At 42.6% G+C, this 26,435-nt stretch overlaps 1 protein-coding gene across 11 annotated transcripts in view; it reads left to right on the top strand.

Moving 5' to 3' along the window:
- The window catches only part of Znf462 (zinc finger protein 462), a 130,884-nt gene that overhangs the window by 67,172 nt on the left and 37,277 nt on the right, over positions 1-26,435 (top strand). For 8 of the 11 annotated variants that reach the window (XM_047524766.1, XM_047524764.1, XM_047524762.1 and 5 more), the window contains one exon: positions 1,131-1,331. In XM_047524766.1, the coding sequence (XP_047380722.1) occupies positions 1,131-1,331 (201 nt within the window). The remainder of the gene's footprint in view (positions 1-1,130; positions 1,332-26,435) is intronic. The other 3 variants (XM_047524767.1, XM_047524765.1, XM_047524763.1) reach the window with 1 other exon arrangement.

Below are 26,435 nucleotides of genomic sequence, written 5' to 3'. Positions count from 1 at the left end.
TTCAGTTTTTCATACTATCATAAACTCTCAAATTTGTTTAATGATAGTTCATCAAGAGGATATGTCCACATTTGTTTAATCATTTCTTTATGTTTGAACAGGTGGTTTCATACCTTGAAAAGGAAATAATGTAAATATCTGAATAAAATTTTCTCTATATTTAAGTATATTTTCTTTACAGAAACTCTCAAAAGTAGGATTGTGGGGTTGGGGGCTTAAGTGCTTTTGTTGTTACCTAAAGCAAAATTGCTTTTCTGAATTGATCATACTAATGTACATTTGCCCAACAACATACAATGCCCACTTCATTCTTAAAATGTCATTAACTGAAAAGTTAACTTATGGCAAAGATAAGCCTCCCTCTTGCCTTAACTTGGTCCTGCTGACCAGTGTGATATTTCACTTTCAGTGTACTTTGTTGAAGAATATTTGTGATACATTTAACCCTCCTTGTGTTCACATACACAACTCTTTCCATCAAAGAAATGATGTATTTTTACCCATTTTTGCACTGTTGGTTTGGATAGAAAAATGGAGTTTTATGATGAGGTTTGTGAGCTGGTTAGAAATAAAAAAAAAGAATGTGTACACACACACACACACACACACACACACACACAAACTTGGTCTGTGGGATGAGGGGGTGTGTAGTTAGTCAGAAAGTAAAGATTGGGAATCACATAGTAGAGCTTGCTTGAAGTGACTGTGTGCTTGGAAAAGCCACCGGTAGATCTTTAGATTAAGAATTAAGCCTATTAGTTCCTGTGGTTGACTGAAACCTGACATGGTCAATTCTAGGATGGAGAGGGAGGAAAAGGGATGGGGAAACCTTTCTGAAGGAGGTAACACAGACAGTTGGTTTCACTTCCTACTGAGGAATCATCCCAGAGTCTCACCTCCTCTAGTAGAACATGAGAGAACAGGGACCAGGCCACTTGGTTATGGAGTGCATGGAAGAGTCTCATCCTCAAGGAATCTGGTGGGCAGGGGGTTGGCCCGGGAGGGTTCCTAGACCACAAAACCTGGGAAGCGCATCTCTGGAATGAAGGAATTGTGTGGGTTTGTTCTCTGCCCTGCCTTCTCCCCTCCCACTCTGTCTCCTGTCTGTCCTTACCACCTTCTCCTTCCAGGTGAACATGCCTACAAGTGTTCTTGGTGCTCATTTTCCACCATGACAATCAGCCAGTTGAAAGAACACTCCCTCAAGGTCCACGGAAAAGCCCTGACCCTCCCGCGGCCACGGATTGTCAGTCTCCTCTCCTCACATGCCCACCACTCCTCCCAAAAGACAACCCCAGCCGAAGAGGTGGAAGACTCCAACGGTAAAAACGGTGGGCTGGGTTCATTGCCACTCATGCTTCCTAGAGGGAACCCGTACTTGAAAACTTGACAGTTCAAGGGAAGGAAGAAGTATGGGAGGGTGAGAGAGTCTAGAATTGTAGTTGGGAGGGGTGTGGACTCAGAATTGCATGGTGCCCTGGTAAGACGTGGGTGGGTCCTCATGTGAGCCCTGCCTGTGGAAGGAGCATGCTGGCTGGGATGGGTCAGGGTGGCCTCTTTCATGTAGCTTTGAGCAAGACCAGATGGAATACCAGGCAGGTTTTGTTGTTGTTGTTTGCTTATTTTTTCTTATAACCTCTATTACAAATATGTCCATTGAGCCGTTTGAAGTGCCAGTTAAGTAAGTAGGAAGGGAGAGGGAGAATAGGTGGGTATTTCTGAGCAGGCCACATGATATATTAGGAGCAACATGGTGATTTCTTATAGCTGAAGGATGTTGAAGAAGGAAGAGTTGGGAAGAAGGTTCAAAACTGTCCAGTTTTTGAACTTCCCAAGAAAACAGGAAGCCGTGAAAAAGATCTGCTCACAAGTTGTGTGAGCAAAGCTAGAGGACAGAAAGAGAGTTCAGTCTTGGAGCCTGTAGGCGTAGCATAGTGAAACCAGGGATAATGTAAAGTTTTGATCAGAACAGGAAACAGACCCGTGTTGACCACTCTGCTTACCTCAGAGAACAGCTGAATCAGACCCTTGGGAGAGAAGTAGGGGAAGTCTACAGATCCTGGGGGTGCTCTCCTCCAACCCCTTCAAACTAAGGCCTGGATTTGAGTCTTACTTCTTTCAATATTAGTTGTATTTCCCAGGCAGTCACAGTTTCCTGGATAATGCTACCTGCCTTCACAGGTTGTCTAGAGAGTAATGAGAAAAGGTGCATATGTAAAATGCCCAATGCAACATGTGACACACAAGAAGTCTGTCATTTTACAGGTGGTTCTTTTCTTTCTTTCTTTCTTTCTTTCTTTCTTTCTTTCTTTCTTTCTTTCTTTTTCTTTCTTTTTTTCATCTTTTGACTGCTTTTCTGACCTTTGGGATCCTTCATAGCAAGTATGGATTTGGGGTTATTTTTAATGTAAGGGTTTAAAATGAAAGACTCTTCCGATGACCTGATGATCTAAGGGCTCCATTGTCAACCTGGTCTAATTCTCAGATTATCAGAACAATAAGAGGTGATCTTTATTCATGAAGTCTGTAAGTAGGAGGAAATGAACAGGGAAGTCCCAAGACCAAAAAAAAAAAAAAAAAAAAGCATTTTTATTGAGCTGTAGGGCTTGGTGTCCTGTCCTCTGCAGATCATTAAGCATTGTGTTAAACACGATGGTTCCTTACTGGTGTCCCTGTGTTAAGGCACTGCTATTTAACAAAGAAGTCTGGTTTGTTTGGTTTTTTTGGGTGGGTGCCGGGGATTGAACCCAGGCCTTATACGTGCTAGGCAAGCATTCCACACCCCCAGCTCATCAAGGCGTGTTAAGATGCTATGGCTCTTCATAAACTGAGCACGTGGGCTCCTCATTGTGTAGTAGTTTAAAATTCAGGAGAATGTCTATTTTGTCGACTTGTTTTTTCTTCCCAGAAAACTTTAGAGTCTCAGACGTGGGACCTGGAGAGAATAAATGTAAAAGGTTAAAGAAAACATCCTTTTTGCACCTTGAGATTCTATTCGTTGGAAAAATGGGTATATTGCAACCAGAGGGCAAAAATCTAATTTGACCCAAATTGTAGATCTTAACATGACTTTTTTTTTTTTTTTTTTGGGTGACACTGGGGATCTACCTCAGGGCCTTGAGTGTGTGAGGCAAGTGCTCTACCACTGAGTTACACACCTAGTCCATTAACATCCTTTTTATTTCATTGTTTTTGTCTGAAATGGAAGCTACACCCCCTGGAGCCTTTTGGGTGAAATTCCAAACACCATTCTCAGCAAAGAATGGGAGGTTTCTCTTAATGTCAAACCTTTTCCCATTGTTCTTTTCCCTTCAAAAATGTGTCTCTATCAAGATAAGGGACTCCTATAGTTGCTCCACGGCATGGACCATATTTCTCTACACCAGCTAAGAAGAATTGAGTTCTGTCAGCTTCCTGAGCCTATCTTCTCTACCAAGAGGTTGACCAGACTTAGAAAAATCAAACATGAGAACAAGATTCTTCTGGACCTCCAAGAGCTTAAAATTAAATGCCCAGAAGACATTATCAGCCCTCAAATCTGAGCTGACCACAACCCTACGCCTGAGGCCTGACCTTTTTCCAGGGTGATGTCAGAGCCGTAGATGTTAGGCTGTGCGGAGGGCTGGGATCCCAGAAACATGGCAATATGATGTTGGGTAATTGTGCAACACAGACAGCCCAGCTTTGCTCAGCCACGGGAAGATAATTTCCTATATATAAAAGTGATTTTCCTCTCCTTCTTAAGAAGGAGTACAGTAACTGCAAGCTCTGGGTGGTAACCATTTAGCAAGGCCTACACAAAAGGCATTGGACCTGTGCTGTTTTTCAACGTATATAAATAGCCCGTATCAAAGGACCAGTGGTGATTAGTTTAATTCAGTGACAAAAAGTTGATTAGAAGGCGGGGTGAACAGAAAAAAGGCATCAGATGGGCTGTTCTCATGAAGGAACAACTCCGTGGGAAGAATAATTAGTGGATCATTTCACCCGGTGAGTGTTTTCTTGAGGGCTTGCCGTAGGTTTTGCCTGGTTCTGCGTGGCCAGGAGTGACTGAGGCCTGTGCACAGAGGACAGTTCGTCAGGGAACTGGATGGTGGATTCCTAGAAACAGCTCAGTCTGGAGGATGGAAAAACAGCTGTGGGGCTAGACAGTAGCCTGTAAATCATGCTTTGAATGGTGTTTAAAACACACATGTGAAATCCAATTGCACATTTTAATAGGGAGAAGCTGTGGGGCTATTGGCTCTCGGTTAAGGTTTCCCACACTGCAGATGCCAGGACACTGTGAACACACGAACCAAAAATGTGTTGCAGGCCTGGGGGGAGTCGAGCTCCATAAAACCAGGGAATCACCAGTGTGTCCTTGGCTTTCTGCATCCCGAGTGAGGGATGTGAATACAACGAGTTGACATGCTCACTGCTCTTTGCAGTGGTCAAATGCTTGCTGACTTGAGAGCCAGCCAGTCCTATCTGGCAGAGAGAAACAGCCCAAACGGGAGTTTCTTCCCTTCTCCCTCCCAACCTAGAGGGAAGTGCCGCAAGGGAGGGAGGCCGAGAGTGGAGAAAGTGGAGGGCAGCTCTCACCCCAGCCACCAGGCCACACACCTGTTCTGTGCCTAATCAGCGCTCGTGGGCCGAGCTGTCAGTCTTGACATATTTCACCAGCACATGAGTCCTGTATGTGTGCGTCATGATCGGTTGTTGCATAGCAAAGCAAGGGCTGTGTGGTATTGGTTTTGTGTATAGGATAATGGGAAATGACACATAATTGCTATTCAAAACAACGCATTAAGGGGAGACAATAAGTTTGTCAACAAAGCCAAGTGCTGTGCTGTGTTTGTGTTTACTGTGTTCTTTCTCCTGCCATATAAAATATAGGACTGGCTTTTATCAGGCTATTTCCTAGTCTCTGTTTTCAGCATAGAAAAATACACAGACACACACAGCTAGAAAATAACAAAGAAACGAGGCCAGCATAGTTTAGCTGTGAGATCTGTTAACGTCTGAGAAGCCGCACAGGCGTGGGCAATGGATGTGTAAGTTAAAATTCAGCCACATCCTTTATGAGAAGTCAAGCCCGTGGTAGCCTTCCGTCTTTTTCCTCCCACGAATTTCCCCCAATGAAAAATTAAAAGTTAGAATTTCTTCTCTCCAGTTATGCCCAATGGAATTGCCTGCTTAGGAAAATGCTATTATAATACATCTTAAACCCAAACAGAAATCAGGCACTAAGATAGGTGAACAATGAATAAGGCAAATGAGGGTAGCCCAGGGTATTTTTGCCCTTGCCCTGGTTAGCAACCTAGAGAGAACACAAAAATCTCCTGGTCCTGATACCTGTCCCTTCATAATTGAAATCTCTAGAAAGTTCACCTACAGCGAAGTCTTCAATATTGTGGATTAATTGAAAAATGTTGGAAGGAACTATGTGAGTTTTTAGCTATAATTTTCAGTTGCATTTTCTATTGTACACTTTAGAATAATATTTCATAACCACTGTTTTGTTAAGAGACCTTTTTTTTGGTACTAGGGGTTGAACCCAGGGTTACTTAACCACTGAGCCACATTCCCAGCCCTATTTTGTACTTTATTTAGAGGCAGGGTGTCACCAAGTTGCTTAGCGCCTCCCATAGTTGCTGAGGTTGGCTTTGGACTCATGATCCTGATCCTCCCGCCTCAACTTCCTGAGCCACTGAGATTACAGTCCTGCGCTATCATACCCAGCCCAAGTGACTTTTAATTGAGGCACCACAGCCCCTTCTCATTGTCACAGAGTCCTCTGTATTGCATTCAGAGTTAACTACTTAGTCACTCTTTCCCCACTGCAGTGGCCTGGATAATATCTGCCATCTCTGTGCTACCCTCAGCTTCTAACACCTTCATCAGCATTTGCACCCCAGTGAGTAAATTCTTCTGGGAGCTTAGAAGGATTTCCTACCCACCTGCTTCTTTGTATATGCTTATGATCTTCACATCCTTTAAAGACTGGTCTTTATTGTCTCCAACTGGATTCTGATAACTTTTCTATCATTGGTTGGTTCTGCCCCCTGATTTTCCAGTGGAGACAGTTGGGTAGGTACTTGGTAAATACTATGTTCCTTTGACCAACCAGTGATTTCTTGGAGGCATCCCAGTTTTCAACTCAGCTAAATGTGCTAAGTTCCCCAAATTATCTAACTGCACAGAGGCAATTTATACAGGGCAAGTTCATTTCCCTTTCATGTCAGAGACAGATTCACAGGCAAATAATCTGAAGATGAAACCTTAGGGACTGCTCTCTCAGAAACTTTCTGAGGGAATTATTCTGCCAAGATAAAAAGAGTTTCCTTGACATAGAGTATTTTAAATGTTGTCCTTGTTCCCTGCTTAATGAGACCTTGTGTGGAGGTGGAACCTGAAGGTGGGGACAGGTGGAAACTTTTCCGTGCCTCAGGAGGAAATAGAAGTGTGATGGATCTGCGTAGATGGATATTGCTGGTCTGGTGACCAGGTAGCAGAGCCACTTCTTGAAGCCAGTGCATACAATAACCCACCCTAGAGTGGGCCAGCTAGCTTTCTGTGTCTCTCACAGGAAAACCAACAAGACTGGTACATGAGAGGAACTTTCTAATCTACCTGGAAAATTTTTCCCACTGTGCTTTTCATATAAAACAATATATGGGTTAGAAGAGACTAATTTGTGAGATGCATATGGGTCAATTTTTTTCAGACTATAATGGAAAATCTATCAGATATCTTCCACAAAGAGCCAGATAGAAAATATTTTCAGCTTTGTGAGTCATGCAATCTCTTTCAGAGCTGCTCACCTCTCATATTGCAACACAAAAGCAGCCACTGACAATATATAAACAAATGGACATGTTTGAATAAAACTTTATGTACACAGACAAAGGAGAGGCCAGATTACCTATGGATGGTACTGCACCAACCCTTGCTCTAGGTGATTGCATGAAAAACTGTAGCAATACCCATGGAATTAATCCTGTCCTTAACAAATGCAATTCTGTGCCTTTACGCCATGTACAAATAGAGAAACAACATGTATCCCATTTGTTTACATTAAAAAAAAAAAAAAAAAAAGAACCATAAAAACAAAAAACAAAAAACAAAAAACAAAAAAAAAAAAAAAAAACAAATGCAATTCTGAATCTTTATGTTTAACACATGAAACATTCTTAGATGTCATGGAACATGTAACTTGACCTAAATATAGTCTTTGTTTCGTATATGAAATATAAGGTATTAGGTAAAGCTTTAAAAATATTAGTGCATGAATTACATTTAAGATTAAAGGAAAATCTTCCTCTAAGAATCATGTTGAGTCTAGCTCCAAACTATCAACTCATTTAACCTTGACTGCAGCAGTACTTGACACTTAAAAATTAAGATCTGAGATGCCTGCTTTTCTAAGAGGAGCTTTTCAGATCTCTAAATAGGTCAGACATAAAATTCAACCTTTAAGAGGATCCAATTAGTTGCTAGGGCATCAGACCTTCCATGCAGGTTCCAATTGCAATCAGATTTCTCTTGGGGTGAAAGAAAAAAGAGGTGGTTTCTTCAAAAAATGACAATAATGAAATGGAGACTCTCAAGTGAATAATTGCAAAGTACAAAGATTTACATCATTTACAGTACTTGGGATATACAACATAATTTTATTGGCTTGTCTATAATTTTTAATAGGGTCTGCTGATCTCAAAATTATCCGACCAGACACGACTCACCTTCCATTTTTCACACCAGAACTTCTACATTAAAATGTGATCTAGAGTTTGTTTTAGTGCTTAGTGTAAAGAATGACGCATACTCTTGAGATCTTCAACTCTGACAGAACCAAGTGGCACAGAAGACTGTGGATTCTATTGTACACCCAGATATCCATAGGGAATACATTTTAGAACTTGGCCTCAATGGCAAATATGAATCCTGCAAAGCGATCATCACCCTGGATTTGAAGATCATGCAGTATAGACCCTTCCCAAGAAACCCACCTGCCTGAGATTTGTGACTTTTTGAATTAGCCACAGTTTTTTTGTGCCAAGGATTAAAAAACATTTCAAGTGTAGACTTTCCATGTCCTGGGAACTTAGTCAACTAACCCATCTCCCTCTTCCCATGCCAACAAAAACATTTGGTCACCAGAAATACAAGCATTTACTACCAGACTTATTCGGAGCTGCTCCCTAGCAACTCTGGAGTTTGCTTTGCAATTCCACATCTGGCTTTTGCATCTCTTGGTGTACTGCTTGGAGATTACCTTACGTCCTTCAGAACCTCAGTCATGGGAGTGTCTGAAGAAGAAGAAACCTACTTTCTTCTCTGGCAGGAAGTATATTTAATTATTAGTCGAATCATCTAAAGTGACTAATCTTGGTTTGTTGTTTTTTTTTTTTTTTTTTCCTGAAAGAATTTTCCATGGTCTTATCACCGTCCACCTTGAATTTCTTTCCTGCTAGATATTTTAACCCACTTTTATTTGAACAAAAATCCCTCAAACTGTCTTGAGACTTCTATGACTCAGAGGTCCTCTCTTCCCTTTCAAACACTGCTCTCTGTGAGAGAATTTTACCTAGGCCAAAGGGAAGGGTATCAGAGTTGGGAGGAGACACATGAGTGAGCCGTGATTCAGAGGTAGTGATCCTGGTAGGCTTTTCTGGAGCAGAGGGGATATCCTGGGAAAGATGGGTGTGTGGAAAACCATTTTTTTTTTTTTTAAGTGCAGAGATGAGAACAAGATACCAGAAATCGCTTTTTTTTTTTTTTTAAGAAATAATTACTATTTTTTAAAAATAATTCATAAATTTTGATGGTATGGCCCAGGAGAACATGTCCACATTTCTTTTTTTCTTTCTTTTTTTTTTAAGTATATCTTGTTTAGATATACATGACAGTTGAGTAATCCTACATGATACCGTATAGAAGACTCCCAGGGATGGTAGTGAAACAAAAATGGTGAGATAAAGATGGCCAAGGTAGTGGGAGAGCAGGGGTTCAGGTGGGAGGATCTGCTTGCTCTCTGTGGATTCAGTCCCTTGCTATGGATGCCCAGGAAGGGGTGAGTTCCTGCCATGGGGCTCTTCTTTGCAAGCTCAACCCAAGGAGGTGCTTGGCTGGGAGAGTAAGGCCCAGCTAAGGTTTCGTGTACCAGCACACTGCTCTTGGACAAGTCATTCCAGAACTAAGTTCTGCAGCTTCCTTGGGGACACAGAACATTCTTAGATGACTGGCTGCAAGTCACTCCCCTTATGTCATCGTTTATTTTCATGCACCGCGAGTCCTCTGCCAGAACTTCGGTGGTTGCCACATTGAGCAGTGCAGGACCTTCCAAATCTGAGTCTGGTTCTTGATTTTTAGCATCACCAGTTATTTTTTCCCCTTGGCCAGATTGAAAGTCTGGTTTACATAAGGGTTTTTGCATGTCTCCTTTGAATTCCTGAGGGGATAAAAATAACCATTATTTTTAATTTATTTAATTCTGCTGATTGCCTTAAATTTGTTGTCTCTTACCATGTCTAATCAATCAAAATCATCATCACTTTATAGAGGAGTGAAAAGATGAGTCCTCCTAAAAAAAATTAAAAAAAAAAATGTGTGCAACAGAGCTGGGTTTTCTTCACTGAATCCAAAGCCCGTGTCCTTGACCTTTGTGCCTCACTGAAGTCTAACATAAAAATACACATCTAAGAAGTGATCCAGAGTGGCCAAAGGATAGGGCTCTTCTTACAGGTTTGGGGGTTTTGGAATCTCCCAAAGAAAACCAGAGACGAGTTTTGTTTTTGTTGTTTTTGTTTTTTACTATTAATATTTAGAACTTAATACCTTAAGTTAATAGGTATACAGGTAGCATTAAGTTTAAGGACCAGAATATAATGGAGTGAGAAATTGTGCATGTAGATTTTAATGACTGTAACTATGGAAAGAGAAGGAATTGATGAGTCACAAATGGCTTCATGGAAGAGTGGGGCTCTGGCTGAGTGGAAGGGGAGTAGATTAAACAGGCAGAGGGAAGTCAGTTTCCAGTGAGAGGAGCGTGAGAAGTGAACAAACATGCGGACGAGCGGCTCCCGGACTACAAGGAGACCAGTCCTACTCAGGTTGCGGGGAGGTTAGTGGGAAGATTGAGGTGGAGCCAGACATGAGGGGCACTCAACTCCAGGAACAGGACTTTGGAGTTAAGAAACAGTGAACAGGAAAGACCAACAATATGGGGCCTTTCCCCCGTGAAAGTAGCAGGGTTCCTCCGAACTGGGGCTGCATCCAGGTGCATCTTCAGGTCTTCAAGAATAAGTGTATATTAAAAATAGTTGTGGGCGCTACTCATCCTCAAGATGGCTGCATAGGTTTTTTTCCTTCTGATTACAAAAGCTGTGTCTCCTCATGATTAAAGGAGCTTTATGGCAATTCATAGCATAAAATATAAGAGTCACCCATGATGCTAGCCCCTGCCCCCCAGAATAATGGCTCCCAACATCTGCTGGAGAGTCATTTTGATATTTTTTTCTATGAATAGACAAACATAGTTTTGTTTTGGCAGTTTTAAATGTTTTTTATAAAGCCAGTATCATACTATGCAAACTATTTTTCTTTCATATATTTTTGCTGTCACTTGACAGGTTCCATCACTCGACTTGCTGTAGATTTGAAATTTGATGGTCTGTTTCCTTAAAACGAATAAACAAAAACTATTCTGTTCCAATAATAAATGTTGAGTACTTCAAGGCTTTAAGTATTTTTTTTTTAACTTGACAAAATGCGATGTATGTATTTAAGGTGGACTTCTCAAAATTATAAAAGGCCTTTGAGATTTTGCCAATCAAAAATCCATTAATTTCATCTGAAGGCTCACTCATCTCCTCCTAACTTAAGTATATCCTCTTTCCCTGCTGTTTCCTTGAGACGTAATACATTTTAAATACCAGCAAATGGTCAATAAATTAAATGACAAAATCAAGATTACAGGCTGTCTAGACTGTTCATAATAAAGGTCTGAAAATGAGACTTGGCTAGGGGATAAATACAAAGTCTGCTGGTAGCTTCTGACCCTTGTATTCACTTCCATTTCTGGAGTTGCCAAATATTCATGTGATTATCAGTTACCATATCTGTCTCCCCACTATAAACTGTGTGCTCTCTTGAGGTCAGAGGCTGCTTCCTATTCACTTTCAGGGCCCTGGTGCTTGGCAGGCCATTCAATAAATATTTCTTAAATTGATTCGAATTAAGACTGGAAAAGCAACCATATACAAAGAAAACCAATAAAACAACGGTTTATGTGTGGAAAAAGCCTGGGAATTTTAGTGACTGCAAGTTCAATTGTTATGTGGTGTTTGGAAAAAGTAAATGGAATCCAGCTACCTGTGTGCCAGACTGTGCTCTCCTGCATAGCTCCTCCTTCCTGGAGGTGACAGCCGCTGCCCTCGTCAACAGCACCATATCCTTTAACTTCCTGTAGTCCAGGTGACACCTTCAGGCAGCTGAAGAAGAATGGGTGCATCTCTTGAATATTTGCTTTTTGCTGCCTCTTCAGTATTTCTGCTTCCTTACTTAATAGTCCCACTTTATGCCTGCTTTCTGTGTATTTTCTTCCAGAATATCCTTTCTCCTTCTTCCACAAGCTCAGCGTGATGCTCACAGCCTTCTTTTCTGCTGCAGCTGAGACTGTCATGCTGTGGAATTCTGTGGTCTCCTCAGCTAGGAAGGTTTACTTTCTTCCCAACTCTAGTCCACCAATTGCCTGTCTGTCTGGACTCACCATAACTGCTGTATCTCCAGGGTCTTGCGCTCTTAAATGTTCTCTGACTAGCTGCTCTGAGGGGTCCTTTCCTCCCTGACCCAGACCTGGGGTTGGTCACTTCAGAGGGGCTTTCTCCAGCGTCCTGGTTTCTAAACTTGTCAGAGCCCAACCCTGAATAACCCCTGCTCTCTCATGTCCTCTGATGGTAGTCAGTCTTCAACTCTGACTTCCAGGTTCTTTGTTAATCACAAATCTGATTACTTTTAAGAAATCCACATGAGCTTCTTCAGATTTATCCCTAAATGATGTCAGTTTACTTGTAAGTATTCCAGGGTGTTTTCTTGTGAAGAGACAGGTATTGAGTCACAACAGTGTTCTAGCTGCCTTCTCTGCCTGTCCAGGAATCAGTGGAGTGAGCAGCTGCATGGTTAATAGCTGTGGCAATCACGGATTATTGTACTTGTAAGTTGTGATTTTATTATTACTCTGATTTTACAGTATTTTAAAATTTTGCTCATGGGTAAGTTTTTAATTAGGAATACAGAGAAAAAAAAGATGGAGAAATTCACATCTACCTTGCATGCAAGTAAGACTAATGCTACCAACACTTCTGTTAGAAGAAATGCAGTAACTACAATAACAGAACCATAGGCAGACAGTGAATTGTGAGTGAAATTCCCAATGAACACATTAAAATCGGTATTTTCGATATGTTGTTATGGTAACAATAAAATAAGATCACTTTTGCTGATACATTTGCAGTATACTTTTGCATCTTGGTTAAGTCATCTCCATAATGGAGGTTTGGGGAAAAAAAAACTTAAAAAAAAAATTAAGTCCAACATTTAAATGAAAGATTTCTTTTTTTTCTCTTTTAAAATAATGTTTGTTTTTTTTTTTTTTTCTGTTACTTTCTGATTGGTTTTATTATCACATGCCTCTATCCCTATAATAATTTCTGGCAGAAATTTTCTAAATCACAGGGTCTGAGCATGGTGAAACACATAGATGTTACTCACCGTGTGTGGCCAGAGCAGAAAGGAAACTTGAGAACTGTAGGACAGAGAAGCAGTGATGCTATATGAATTAAGGACAGCTTTATATATTTGTTATTATCCTTTGCTAAATTCAGAGAAAATAAAAAACAATGTAGGAGAAAGAAGCTTTGTAAACTCTGATAAGTTACAACCATTGATGGTGGCTTTTATACTCATCTTCATCACCCCAATAAAAGAAGTTGACCCTGCTAGGGTTGGCCATGTAAAGCACTGTAAGAAAGTCTTGAGACCAGCTGAGCCGCTGAGCGTCAGATCCTTCTTGCAGACCAGGTGGGCCAGCTCTTCCTGTGCTCTTGGGCCTCCTGATCCAGAAGAGGAGTGAGGTTATTGACAGCAGTAGATCTGCAGCATTTGATTATTCCACAAACCAGTCCAAGTTCCACCCCGGGCATTCTTGGTTGCTGAGGCTATAGTTGGGGCGCGCTCCTCCGGGGAAGCATCCCAACATTCCATGGAACCTCTTTCCTAACTCATAACAGTTGCTTTTCAGTGGAATTTTGGAGTTGTGCTGCAATACTGGCATCGAGTACGACTCTTGCTGTGTATCACTGGGTTCATTTTGATTGAGCAAATGCCAGAAAGGATCATTTTCACCCAAATGGAGCTAGTGAAAATTAGGGGCAAATGATCTTTTTGAAACCAGCTTTCTGCATAGATCATCTTTACTTAATAGTCTTCAGATCACCATGGGATGTTGGACCCCTGAGTCTGAGGACCAGCTGGCAGACTGCTACAGGTTCAAGTCCAGGAAACACCATTTGCATTGTAATGAAACATGTAGGCTTAGGCAGCCGATGTCCTGTCTAGCTCCATATCACTATCCCTAGATAAATCATTTACCTCCTCTGAGCCTCGATTTTCTAATACATAAATAATAATGCCTACATTACAGGGTTATTTCAAGGATCAAATGAGATAATGTAGAAATGCTATCCTAGTATTATTAGATAATATCTAGATATCACTAGATATTATTAAAGTTGTATAGTAGAAGCAGATTTCTTATCAATTTTATGATAATTTCTCATTAGCCAGAGAACGGTGAGGTGGGTTTTTGTTTGTTTGTGTGTTAGTTTGATGACAAAGTTTTCAAAATTCATGTCTTGCCTTGGAAACTGAACGAAGTTCCTTTACATTGTGATCTTTCTTGGGAGTCTACAGCAATTCAGTGTTTGGAAAGTGGAGCTTGATCTGCAGCCCTGTTGATATAAACTTGAACTTTAGCACTTAATTGAAACCAAACCACCTACGCAAGAAACTCCTTAGCACTTGATCCATGGTGGAAAGCGTTGATAAGTCCTGTGTCAGGCAGCATTCCTCTTATTATCCTAGACATTTATCAGTGAACATTTAAAATTAATGATAACCTTCATTCATTGCATGTCTTATAACAGTAGTTTACAAACATGGTTTCATTTTATTTCATCCTTATAATAATTCCTTGAAACAGGAACTTATGTGACCAGCTCCCTGCTGTTTTGGGAGGGAGGAAAATAGAAACTTTAAAAAAATAGAAACTTTAAGAAAGTTAGTGGTGTGCCTGCTATATTGTCGCCAGAGTTGGGGCTCTTGTGCTGTCAGCTCGACACCAGGGCTGTTTTCTCTGTTTCCTTGAACCTCATTCTTAGACATGCCTGTTTTTTTTCCCTAGAAGCCCTAGGAAGGTGCTCTGTTTTAGATATGGAAGCCATTCTTGGATGTGACCTGTAAGTTTAATAGAGCACCTGCAGTTGCAGCCTCCAAATCTCTTGCAGGAATGGCTATCCCCAACTCTGCTTCCTCTCCACTCACTCATTCTTAGCTGGTAGAATCTGGTTTGCCCGGCAGCATTTTGCCGATACCCTTGGTGATGATCTGGTAGGCTAGCTCCAGTGACATTTTCTAAGGGAAAGGGTGGTTCCTTCTTGCTGTTTACTCCTGCTGCTGCCTGTTTCCTCCTGACCGGGGTCATCAGGGAGTCCAGGCACAGGAGCCCCTGGCCTCTGCTCTTGCCTCATCCTTCTTTTTTTGACTGTGGCATTTAAAACTGCTGAGCTTCCCTGGGCAGATCCTCCTCCCTGGGTTTGGTCCTGCTGTCTGTCTGGGGCTCTCCTCCGGCCGAGGACGCCTCCCTTTGCATTGTTCTCACCTCTCTTCCTGCTGCCACTGTCACTCACCCCCGTGTTGGGTCCTCTTCCCCTCCTCCGTGTTCCCACTTCCCAAACCTGCGCACTCAGCTCTCACTCTGCCCTGGCGGCTCACCTCCAGCTCTAACCTCAGGGCAGGCCTCCCTTCTTCTGTGCCTCCTGCCTCTCTCCACCTGGAGCTGCCATACGCCTCCTAGAAGGTTCTCAAACAGAACTCATTAACGTCTTCCCAAACCAGCCCTCGGCCCGACTTGAAGACCAGCAGGAACCCTCTGCCTCTTCAGGTTGTCTCGGACCCAGTTCCCTCAGCCAGTCAGCTGCCTGCCCAGCCCTCACACGCACACGCTCCGCCCCGTCTTACCTGAACCATTACCACATCCATCCACCTGAAAAGTCCCCCACTCAGTCTATTCTTGAGCAAGGGTCACTTCCTGTGGTCCCCCATCGGTTCTCCATGGCCTGTTTCTTATGCTCTCCCCAGCCTCCCCTCCCATTAGCTGCCTCCTCCCTGGTTTTTCTGCCCGATGGGAACAGTATGTCTTCCTACCCTTTCTGCCTTGCTTGGTGTTTCTTCCTCTTTCCTCCCTCTCTATGTGTCTAGACCCTACTTGTACTTTGAGCCTCATGCCAATTCCTTTGCTTTGGTGTGAGTCAGTTCTTTCCTCTAAAACCGCTGGTGCTGTATGCCTGCCTTTCCTCTCTTGAGGACCCATGCTCCATTCTGCCAACCCCACAGTACTGCCAGGAGGCAGCTTGTTAAGGGCAGGGTATTTGCCACCTCTCTATTCTTAACACTGGCTCAGTGTTCAGTGCTTCCCTCCTGGAGTAGATGTCCCGTGAGTGTAAAGTGAAAGTTGGTCATGTCCCGCAAGTAGTCATTACTGGAGTTTAAAGCACTAAATCAAGATTTGAATTTTTTTTCCCCTGACTGTAGAGTCCCGCTGTCTTTTAGCTGCACTGCTAACAGCAGATAACAGACTCCCGTGGGTGTCTGTTCCATTCTCCAAGCACTTGCTCATTTTAATGTGTGTTGTAGTACTCTCCCTAACCACCCGAGAGTTCTTGAGATATGAGGGTTGATTATCTGTGTCTCTATCAACTGTCTAGCTTATAGTAGATATATTTGTTATGAATGAGGAAACCATTTATAAAGAGCTAGTGAATCCAGAAGAATGTTGCGTTCCTCACAAATAATTTATTGACCATTGAGTTGAGCCTCATGAGCCCAGGGCATATGTATGAAGGGCCCTTGGGTGACACATGGATGTCGAAACTAAGGAGTAGAATGCAGATCTTGAAACATTTGGGTGTTACTAAGACTCAGTATCCAGGAAATAGACCAGAGGGTCTTGGCCGATGAGCTGTAGGTTATGGTTCTTCGCCTCAGGTGGATATGCCACTTGGTCTCCTGTGCTTCCTTACTGCTTTGCACATGAAGGGATGACAGAGGGCAGCAAAGGCAGATGACTGAGTTTCCTTCTTTGCATAGGTAGGACCATAATCGACTCCAGATGTGAGTGTAAGTAGAAACAGTAGGAACTGAATTTTAAGTAACAATTCCAATGCACTAGTAAAATCCAGAGGGGAAGTATGGAATCAACGGTACTCCATCCTCTACAGGGAATGGGCTGCCAGTTGGCTTTTCTCAGTGTGGGAATCCATGTGTACCAAGCTGCCTTCCCCATCTGAGGACCATTTGGTCAGGGCTGTGGGGACAATTTATAGACATAGAAAAGGTAAAAATGTGAGACGTCTGTTTCACCTGTTCTCTGCTTAACATTCTTCAGTGGCCCTCTACTTTGCCTTCACACAAAATCCCAAGGCCAGCATGGAAAGCTGTTATTGGCACTGGACATGCTCTCTGGGGTCTTTCCTCCCTGTGTCTTCCTTCCTGCGCTCTGAGCTGCAGATGAGCTGAACCTTGTTTAGACTCCACTGAGTCACACTGCCAGCCCTGCTCTTCCTTCTTCCCGGAATGCCCTCTTATACTCACTGGTCTTTCCACTTGTTTTGCAAACACAGAGGAAAGAAGGCAGGACGCTTCCCGGGGCACCCCCTGAGGTTTCTCAAATGGGGTAGTAGGCAGGCAGACCTAAGGGGCCACACCCCTGCTCATCTGAGCCAGATGTTCCCAGGGAAGCCATGATGCTCTCATTAGTCACGAAATTAAATCCAAAATCCATGCAAATTTGGGACAAAATTCTTCAAATATGGCAGGGAGAACCAGACAATCCACAGATACACAGCTGCTATAGGTGAGTTAGCAAGAAAGGAAACGAGGATCATGGGTAGAGAGGACTAGGGTTGGAGTGTCTGGAGAGGGCACCCGGGGTGATAAGAATGATTGGTGCCACACCTATAAATTAGACTCCAAGAATTTTGCTCAAAGGTAGAGCCAATCTTGAAAAAATTTTGACAAGAAGATAGGCCCCATAATAGTTGTGAGGAAGGTCACTTTGGTTTGGGAATTAAATTTGCTCTGACAGGTCTTTTTGCAGGAAGTTGATCTGTGGACCACTCTCTTCATTGTTATCTAACAAAACGGGGGTTAATCCTACAGTCGGTGGCATTATTTAGGTCAAGCTCACCTTTGAGCTGAATCCAGGCCCACAGTCAATCCCCCACCCCACCCCACTTCAACCATCTCCATCTACAACCTCAGCAGGTGAGCTGCTGCCAGAAGTAGCTGTGCTTTTGGTTTTGCTCAGAATCAACCAGTCAGAAAGTAGCTGCCGAGTGTCTACCTTGTGCCTAGAGCTGGGAAGAATGTCACTGTCAGCCGCAGTGTCAGAGAGCCCCACTCCATTTGACCCTGCAGTCCAGTTAAGAAGACATTCTTTCAACTGTAGTAAACAATCTGTAAACACTAATTCAGTGCAAAGTCTAATATGATGCAGGCTTAGCTGCTGTGGAACTCTGGGCCTTGCAAGGGCTCCCTATGTGCTGGGCACTGCCCTTCATACACTGCTCTCATATAAAGTGGACAGTGTCATCTTTTCTACTTGATCAATGAGGAGCCAAGGGTCTGCTTGGTTGGGAGTCTCAGCAGGACTACGAGGAGGTGCAAAAACATGTTCCGGAGAGCTGAAAATCGTCTGATTCCTGTTTGCCTCCTCGGTTTTCCTGTCTATAAAATGGGAAGCAGTAATTCCTAAGGATGTGGTGAAGGTCATCAAGAGACTTTATAAAAAGAACCCAACAGTTGCTAGATGTAAAGCCAGCTGAGATGGTGCAAAGTTAGCCTGGGTCTCCCTGCCCAATCCTTCCAGCTTTCTGGAGGCTGATGCCCTGCCCCTGAGCCCAGCATCACTGAGCAGTGCATCTGTGGGTGAGTCTGGTGGAGTGGGTGGAGGAGCTCTCCTAAGGGAAGAACCTACCACTTTAATGGTGATTAAAAATATAGCTGAACTCAGAGTGAGGATTTTCTTATACTGCATGGGAATAGGTGAAAGTAAAAGAAAAAAGGGTAAGAAACCCACTGGGTTTGTTGGTTCAGAGACTCCAGCTTGGGGACAATTTTAGAATAGCTTTGTGCTTTGAAGCGTGGCTGCTCAATCCTGTCCTGACCCACCATCTTCTGTCTCTCCTGATTTCCGTACCATCACTTAGAGCTCTATGTGCATCTAAATATATATTCTTATGCCCAGATGTGCTCTTTTTTCCCGATTCATCCTTTAAGAAATCTCCACAATGGCTTCCTGTCCAGACTGTCACAGCCCTGTTCGTAGCCAGCCGTACATTGTGACCAACTCCTTGAAGTCAGTAGGCGTCTTCCCTGCACTCGGGTCTTGAGGAGGACGCACCATGGCTTCGCGTGCGGCCTGTGAGCTCTAAATGCCGTCTGAGGTTACTTGCACACTCTATGGTAGAGGCCAAGTCACTTATATAAAGAATCTTTTGTAGTCATCGCTTTTGGTTGGATTTTGCAGTGTGGTAAAGACATCTATACGATCTCAACAAACAGCAGGAAACGTTACTTCCTCATCACACAATTCAAAAGAGTCACAGGTGAATTATGCATCTGGTATTGTAAGAGCTTCTCAATTAACAATGGCAGATGCCACCCAGAGGTTCCTCAAAAAAAAAATTACGAAAAGGCTCCTTCACCACACAGTCATTTGTTTCCCCTGCATATTTCCAGCCTGTTTCAAGGAAGGTTTTTAAAAATACAGACTTTGAGTTCTGAATACAGCTTAGTGAAGAAGGGACACCTGTAATGTTTCCTAATTGAACTGGCAGAAAAAGAACATGTTTTTTGAAACTGGGACATTCGAGAGCCCCAGGTTATGTCCCTATTTCTCCATCGACTGGGTAACATAAAGCTATCTCTGCTTTTCTGAGCCACCAGAAATACTTGTGCAAAGTGAATAGTCTCTATGTTACATGTCTGGGACGAGAGCATGCTTCTAATGGGAGATAATTGGTAAAACATCTTATATGGAGAAAATGTACTAAATACCTGAAAATAACCTAGGAATACCTTCTTGTCTGTTGTCCAGGGTTCTCTTTGCATGGTCTTGGCTTTGGCTATGGAAAAGTCATGGTATACTAAATGCATGCTACCATATTGTACTGAGCATCTCAAAAATACCTGTGTCTACCAATGGATGCAGAAAAGGAGGAAGATAGCAGATTCTCCACGTGGAATTGTCTGAAGTGACTTCCAGATATCCTGACGTCATCTGTTTCAGGGTGTTGACTCAGAGTTGATTTAGGGTCCACACCAGAAATTAATTCCTTTGGCTTCTTGGGATGGCCATGGATTCAAAATTTCATTGCATTTAAATTCCAGTGTTAAGCTGTCGTTGTCAAGGTAATTAAAAATGATCTATGCTGGTTTTAGTGAAAGTGGGTCAGTGTTTCAGTGAGAAGTCTCTATTAAACTTAGTGTCCAAAAGAGAGTGGCATTGAGTCAGTTGGATTTTCCTTTTAAATCAGAGTTTTCCAGACCACTGTTTTCAGTCTGAACTTTTTGGATGTTTATAGCATGTTTATTGAGCGCTTGTTTTAGGCCATGCCTTAGGCTAAATTCTGGGGGATGTCAACTTCAAAAAAAGACAGTGATAGACAGAGGCATGCATGGGCAAGCTACTATCAAAGAGATCCTAGTCTGGTGGGGGTGACATAGTCTCCGTATAGAATGATGAGTACTCTAGGAGAGACCCAGAGTAGGAATTGAGTGAGTGTATCCAGAAGAATCCAGGAAATGACATAATGGTAGCAAATTAAAATTGAGTGCCCTGTGATGGATTAATAAGAATATCTCAGGCTGAAAAGTCTAAGGTTATCGTAAGAAAGTGAATATTAGAAACTGCTCTGGGACTAGTGTGGGGACAGTGTGGTGGTGGGGTGAGAATAGGTCTGGGAAGTTGACGGAGGGCTGAGCGCCATTGTTCAGTGTGGGCTTTTTCCTGTAAGAAGTGGATGTCATGATCACACTTGCATTTTAGGATGGAAAAGAAAGTGGAGTATAGGAAACCAGTCAGGAACATTTGGCCGTAGCACCTCACACAGGGAGCTGTGAGGGCCTGAGCATGGGAAATGGTAGTGGGCTTGTGAGTGAATCACAGAGAGACCTTTCTAGAAGGTTGCCTAATAGAACTTTGTGACTTACGGAATGTGTGGAATGAAGGAGGGAAATGCATCAGGAATTTCTGCTGATTTTGTTGCCTGGGTGCAAGTGACATTGGAGAGAGAAGTGAATGGACTTGTCAAGGCCTCATGAGACCAGTTGTGGTGGTGCGTGCTTATAATCCCAGTGACCCAGGAGTCTGAGCTGGGGAATGGCCAGTTCCAACCCAGCCTAGGTAATTTAGCAAGACCCTGTCTCAAAAAAAGTTAAAAAGGCAGGATGTAGCTCAGGGGTAGAGTGTCCCTGGGTTCAGTCTCTAGTAGCACCTCCCCCCGCAAAAGAAGAAAAACATCCAAAGTCCAGCGATTCTCTACGTCTCCTGTCAAACCTGCTTGGATTCTCCTGAAATATAGTGACAATGTGAAGTTCCATGTGAAATTAGATCTTTGAGAGACTTTGTATTTAAGTGTGATGGGAAACAAAATCTAAAAAGAGAAAAAGAGTGGCCTTTTTGGGTGTATTTTTGTAGTTTTGAAGACTAATATTCCTTTTTTTTTTTTTTTCCCCTCACCTACTCCCTGATCATATTTCAAGGTTTTGTTTTTACTCATCAGAATGACAGGAAGTTTTCAGTGTGTGTTTCCTTCATGTTTGGCCTCAACTTTATTTTCAGGATTAGAAGCTTGTTTTTCCGTTGCCTCCATGACAACCAAGCTGAGAATTCCTATATATAGTCATCCAGGGTCCATTGTCCCCTGGCCATTGTGTCATAATCTTGTGCATCCAGGCCCGAGGACTCCACTGATAGCAGAAGACAAGGAGGTGCCAGAGTCCTTGGCCTGGAGAGTTTCAAGGCATAATCAAAAGAAGGAAATAAAATAGTGTCACTGTCTCTAGAGAGTTCTGTTCCCCTCCGTACACTGTCCAGAAGGAGTGGATATGGTTTGTTTCTAAATGTTAGTTTCGAATGCAGTTTTCTTTGGGAGAGATCCATAGATAGAGAATGTGTTTGAGGTTCTCCAGAGGAAATAATTGCGTTGGTGGCAAGTTGCTCTGGAGGTTGGTAGTTGTTATCCTGGATGCTGGATTTCACTCTGCTGGTAGTACCCAGCGAGCAACAAGAATCTGGAGAAGGAAAGAGAGTTGAATCGAGGTGCAAAGGTATCAGATAGATCCTAAGTTATCTTTTTAAATAAGTAGACTCAGTGAATCATCTTGACAGCTCTCTGCTACATACTGTTTTAGGAACTCTAAATATGTGTAGGAACTACACACACATATGGTTGTGAGAGCTGTCCACACATTTAACCCAGCAGACATTTCCTTAAGTGCCTTTCCACCACTTAGAAGCACTTGAAATACATCAGTGAAAAAAGCAGCGCGAATCTTGGCCCTTGTGGCGCTTACATTATAATTTATAGGCAGAAACAATACCTCATGTGCCTTTGTAGCCTCAGCGGTCCACAAATTCAATCCAGCACATATTTCCGTAAGTACCATAATTAAGTAATTGTGATGATAATTAAACTGTATTAAATTTGTAAAGAACCTGACAGATGATCTTGTCTAAAGTCACTGAAAAAAATTATTGTGATTAAAAAAAAAAAAAGACGCAGAAGATGAAATTTACCCTCTTACTAAATTTTAAATATATATCCAAGTCTACTTAACGATCTGTAAGCACATTGTTGTGCAGCAGATCTCTGGAAGCTTTTCATCTTGCAGGACTGTAATTCCACACCCCTCGCACAAGAGTTCCTCGTTTTACTTTGCCTCTAGCCAGTGACACCCCCATTCTTCTTTCTGTCTCTGTGAGTTTGACTATTCTAGTTACAGTCTCCTCATAGAGTGGAATCACGCAAAATTCGCCCCTTACTTCTGGCCTATTGTCCTCAACTTTCATGCCTGTTGTAGCATATGACCGGATTTCCTTCTTTTTTTTTTTTTTTCTTTTTTCTTTTTTCTTGTAAACAAATGGGATACATGTTGTTTCTCTATTTGTACATGGAGTCAAGGCATACCATTTGTGTAATCATAAATTTACATAGGGTAATGTTGTTTGATTCATTCTGTTATTTTTTCCCCTTCCCCCCACCCCTCCCACCCCTCTTTTCCCTCTATACAGTCCTTCCTTCCTCCATTCTTGCCCCCTCCCTAACCCTAACTCTAACCCTAACACTAACCCCTCCCACCCCCCATTATGTGTCATCATTCACTTATTAGTGATATCATTCGTCCATTGGTTTTTTGAGATTGGCTTATCTTACTTAGCATGATATTCTCCAGTTTCATCCATTTGTCTGCAAATGCCATAATTTCCTTCTTTTTTAAGGTTGAATAATACTCCGTGGTATGTGTGCCTTTTCTTTTTCCACTGATCGGTGGTGTAGATATTTAGGTTGTTTCCACCTCCTGGTCGTTGGGAATAATGTTGAAGTGAGCATGGAGTGCCATTATCTCTTCAAGTTTCTAATTTCAGCCCTTTGGAATAAATGCCCAGAAGTGGGATTGCTGGATCATGTCATAGTTCCATCTTCCATTATTCAAGGAACCCCCATGCTGGTTTCCTCAGTGGTCGCCCCACTTTGCATTTCCAACAATGGCACACAAAGTCTCCAGTTTCTCCATGTCAGTGCTTTTTCTCTGTTTTTTTTTTTTTTTTTTTTTTTTTTTTTTTTTTTTTTTTTTGATAAACCAGGGAATCCTTTCTTTAAAGCATCTTAAGCATTTTGTCTTCACTGTAGATGTGAATGTGTTCGTTCTCCAGGAGAGACGGAGGGTCACTTCCATGCAGTTGAGGCTGGGTCCTCTGGCAGGAGTCCCATTCTCTCTCCTGCAAGAACTGTATTCTCCTGCATGGCGCCGTGTGCTGTTTCCAGTTTCAATTTCATTTTGAAGAACTTAGAACTGGTAGATTTTTATGTTTTCAGTCTTCTTTAGTTGTTCTCACCAAAATGTATTTTGACAGTATTTTTTTTTTTAGCAACGTGACTTTATATCTTTTCAAAGCATTCAATGTCACCGTTGTAGAAATAACTTTGCACCCAGATTTCATCATCTCCTAAGGTATTCATTGTATTGAATAAGCACAGTCATATAACTGGTACAAAGAAGTTTAGGAACAAAAACAAATAATTGTTGATGTCATGGACTCAGCTGCTAGATCAGACGTGGATGACCTGCTGGGGAAGGTGCACAGCGCCAGCCCAGACTCACTGTGCTGTGGGTCTTCCTCCCTCAGAGTGTTTTAGGGTGTGGGGCATTGGTCTGGCCAGGTGTTTTGAAGGAGGTTGTTTAAGAGGACTCGTAAGTGTATACATGAGGTATAACAAGGTCAGGGAGAGAATCACAATTTATATGTGTAGGCAAAACATAAGAGGACACCAAAGAGTTCTGTTTGGATTACTGTGAAAAAATATTCACAAAAAAGGTGACTTTTCTGCCAAAGAATTTTGCCAGGGTGGAGAAAGAGGAAGAGCAAGCAAATAGCCATGACCAAGGACCTCGTGATGAAATATGCAATATGTGCAGGAAATAAGAAACTAGCCAGATGTGAGGCTGCAGACCTGGACTGGGACCAGCTGAAGAGCTGTAGTACCAAGTACCCACTTAAGGAATGGCGGAGGCCTTATTGGCAATAATGCATCATCATATCATAATCATATAAGTGGTATGTTATTATGTCTATGGTATGTATACTGAACAAACTAGAATGTATCCTAGCAGAAGGAGAGCCGGGTAGGAGGCTTTCAAAGCTGCCCATGTGTGACGTGAGGATCTAGAGGAAAAACAGGCAGGGAAGGCCAGGAAGCGAAGAGGAAAATGGGCGATGGTGGGTCATGAGCCAGGTCTCTGGCACATGGTTAGTTGTACTGCCACAGGAAAAGGGGAAGTCCTTCGCCTCAAAAGAACCTCAGTTTGAGTTGGAACGAACAGGTGAGCTAGCCACTAACATTCAGAATACACAAGGAGATGTTTGGGGACCATGACAGTTCTCGATGTGGTGGTGGGTTTGTGGAGTCCATCGGACCCGCATCTGGAAACAGCTTCTCAGCTTATGGTGAAAGAGAAGATCATCTCACAGCTCAGTGTGTTCCCACCACAGCAGGATTCTCTGTTCACTACATCTGCCTGGGCCACTGTCACATACTCAGAAACACATACGGCTATCTTTGTCCTTGGCCTAAGTTTATCAGCAGTTGTATAACGGAAGTTGCACGCCGTTCCCCGTGTTTTCTGGCTGTTAACCGAGGCATGCCTTTAGCTGCTCCCTTGCGATTGCCAGCGAACCTTTCTCAAATTGTCTCCAGTTTCTTCACCAGAGACAGTAGGCTGTATTTCCTGCTTATGTGGGTTCCACCCCTCCATTTTACTTTGGGCATCTGCAATATTTTGGGTTCAATTACCTATAGGAAACATTCTGTTTCTAGTTGCTCCCAATCTTTAGTTGCTGAAGAGTCTGCTTCTGAAGAAAATGGCAATCTATGTATCATTTTGAGCTTTCTCCACATTTTTAGAACTTGGAGATTTTAAACTGTGCTGCACACCATCCACCCCACTCTCCGATGCGTGGGTTTTTTCTGTTTAGATTCACTCTCTTCATCCTCTAATCTTCATTTCTGTGCCCTAGGGGAATTAAGTCACTTTTGTCATTTCAATAAGAATGTACATGGTTACGTGTTTACTTTAGCTGTTTAGTTTCTCCAACGTGTGCGACTTAAGGTTCAAGGGCAGTAAATCGAGCATTTCGGTTTTTCTGGTGTTTCTCTCACTAACTTAGTCATTAGTACAAATGCCTTTGTTACTAGGTATTCAGGCTTCTCTGGACTTCCTCTCCCCTTCCTCACTCCCACATTCTGTCAGTCACCGTACGCCCATGGTTTTCCCTTCATTCCCTACATTCATTTTTCACATCGTATCATAATCAATTATTTTCATGTCTTTCTGACTCAGTGAGTCGCTGGAGGGCAGGGATCAAGCATTACTGTCCCAGAACAGGGTCTCCTATTTACTTAGATGCTCGATAAATATTTGCTGAATGAGCGGGTGTAATGTAATCATTTGCCCCTGGCCACCTCTAAAATCTGCTTGTCTAAAATTCTTTGTCTTTTATTTTTTTCTGTACTTGATTCATACTAACCATGGAGCCTGTCTTCCAAATCCGCCCCCAAGTGGAGTTTCAAATGTAATTGAATGTGGTCCCTGGTGCTACCCTTCAGGTACTCTGTTCCCTTCCCCCTTCCTATGTGGCCTCTGAGCAAAGCTACAGAAATTCGAGAACCGGCCTGGGTATGGCTTCCTTTTTGTCTCACTCAGCCTGCGAGGGGGCCGTCCTCTGCTCCCACAATTTACTGCCCAATTGATTCTTACTCTTGCTGGTGTCTTCCTTAATCTTCCCATAGTTAAATTTGCCTGTTACTATTCATTTGTTCTCTTTGCCTCTTTTGTGCTTTCAATCAATGAGAGTTTGCTAAACAGAAGGAAGACCTGACTTTTCCGGCAATGGCAATACTACGTGACTTCTGCCCGCCTCCCAGGAGATCTGAGTTCCTTCAAGGCACCTCTCACCTCTTCTTTGATCTTGACTCCCAGAGTCAGCAGAGGCCTGGTAACTGAATGTTGTGGGTTCACACCTGTGGATGACAGCAAAGCCTTGTTCTCCCTTGCTTCTTGTTCTACTAGAGTTGACTTTTCTGTCTTTGCTTTTGTAAAGTTAGATTTCTTATGATTGTTTCTGCACCGGTTAATTTCTGGAGGAAAAAAGAAAAAAAATCTGGTGTTGATACTTACCTGCGTTGGGCTGGTATTCTGGGGTCTGGAATTAGGGAGAAATCTCCCTTTTCTATAGGAACCTAAATAAGTGAAAGGGTTGAGGGAGCCCATCTGGAATTCAGCCCCCTTTCCTGGTAAAATCCCAAGCCGTGCTCGAGCCACCAAAAGCATTC

Source organism: Sciurus carolinensis, chromosome 14, assembly GCF_902686445.1.
Source record: "Sciurus carolinensis chromosome 14, mSciCar1.2, whole genome shotgun sequence".
NCBI classification, from domain to species: Eukaryota; Metazoa; Chordata; class Mammalia; order Rodentia; family Sciuridae; genus Sciurus; species Sciurus carolinensis.
The sequence above is the reverse complement of the archived record's forward strand: the minus strand, read 5'-3'. Positions and strand labels throughout refer to the sequence as shown.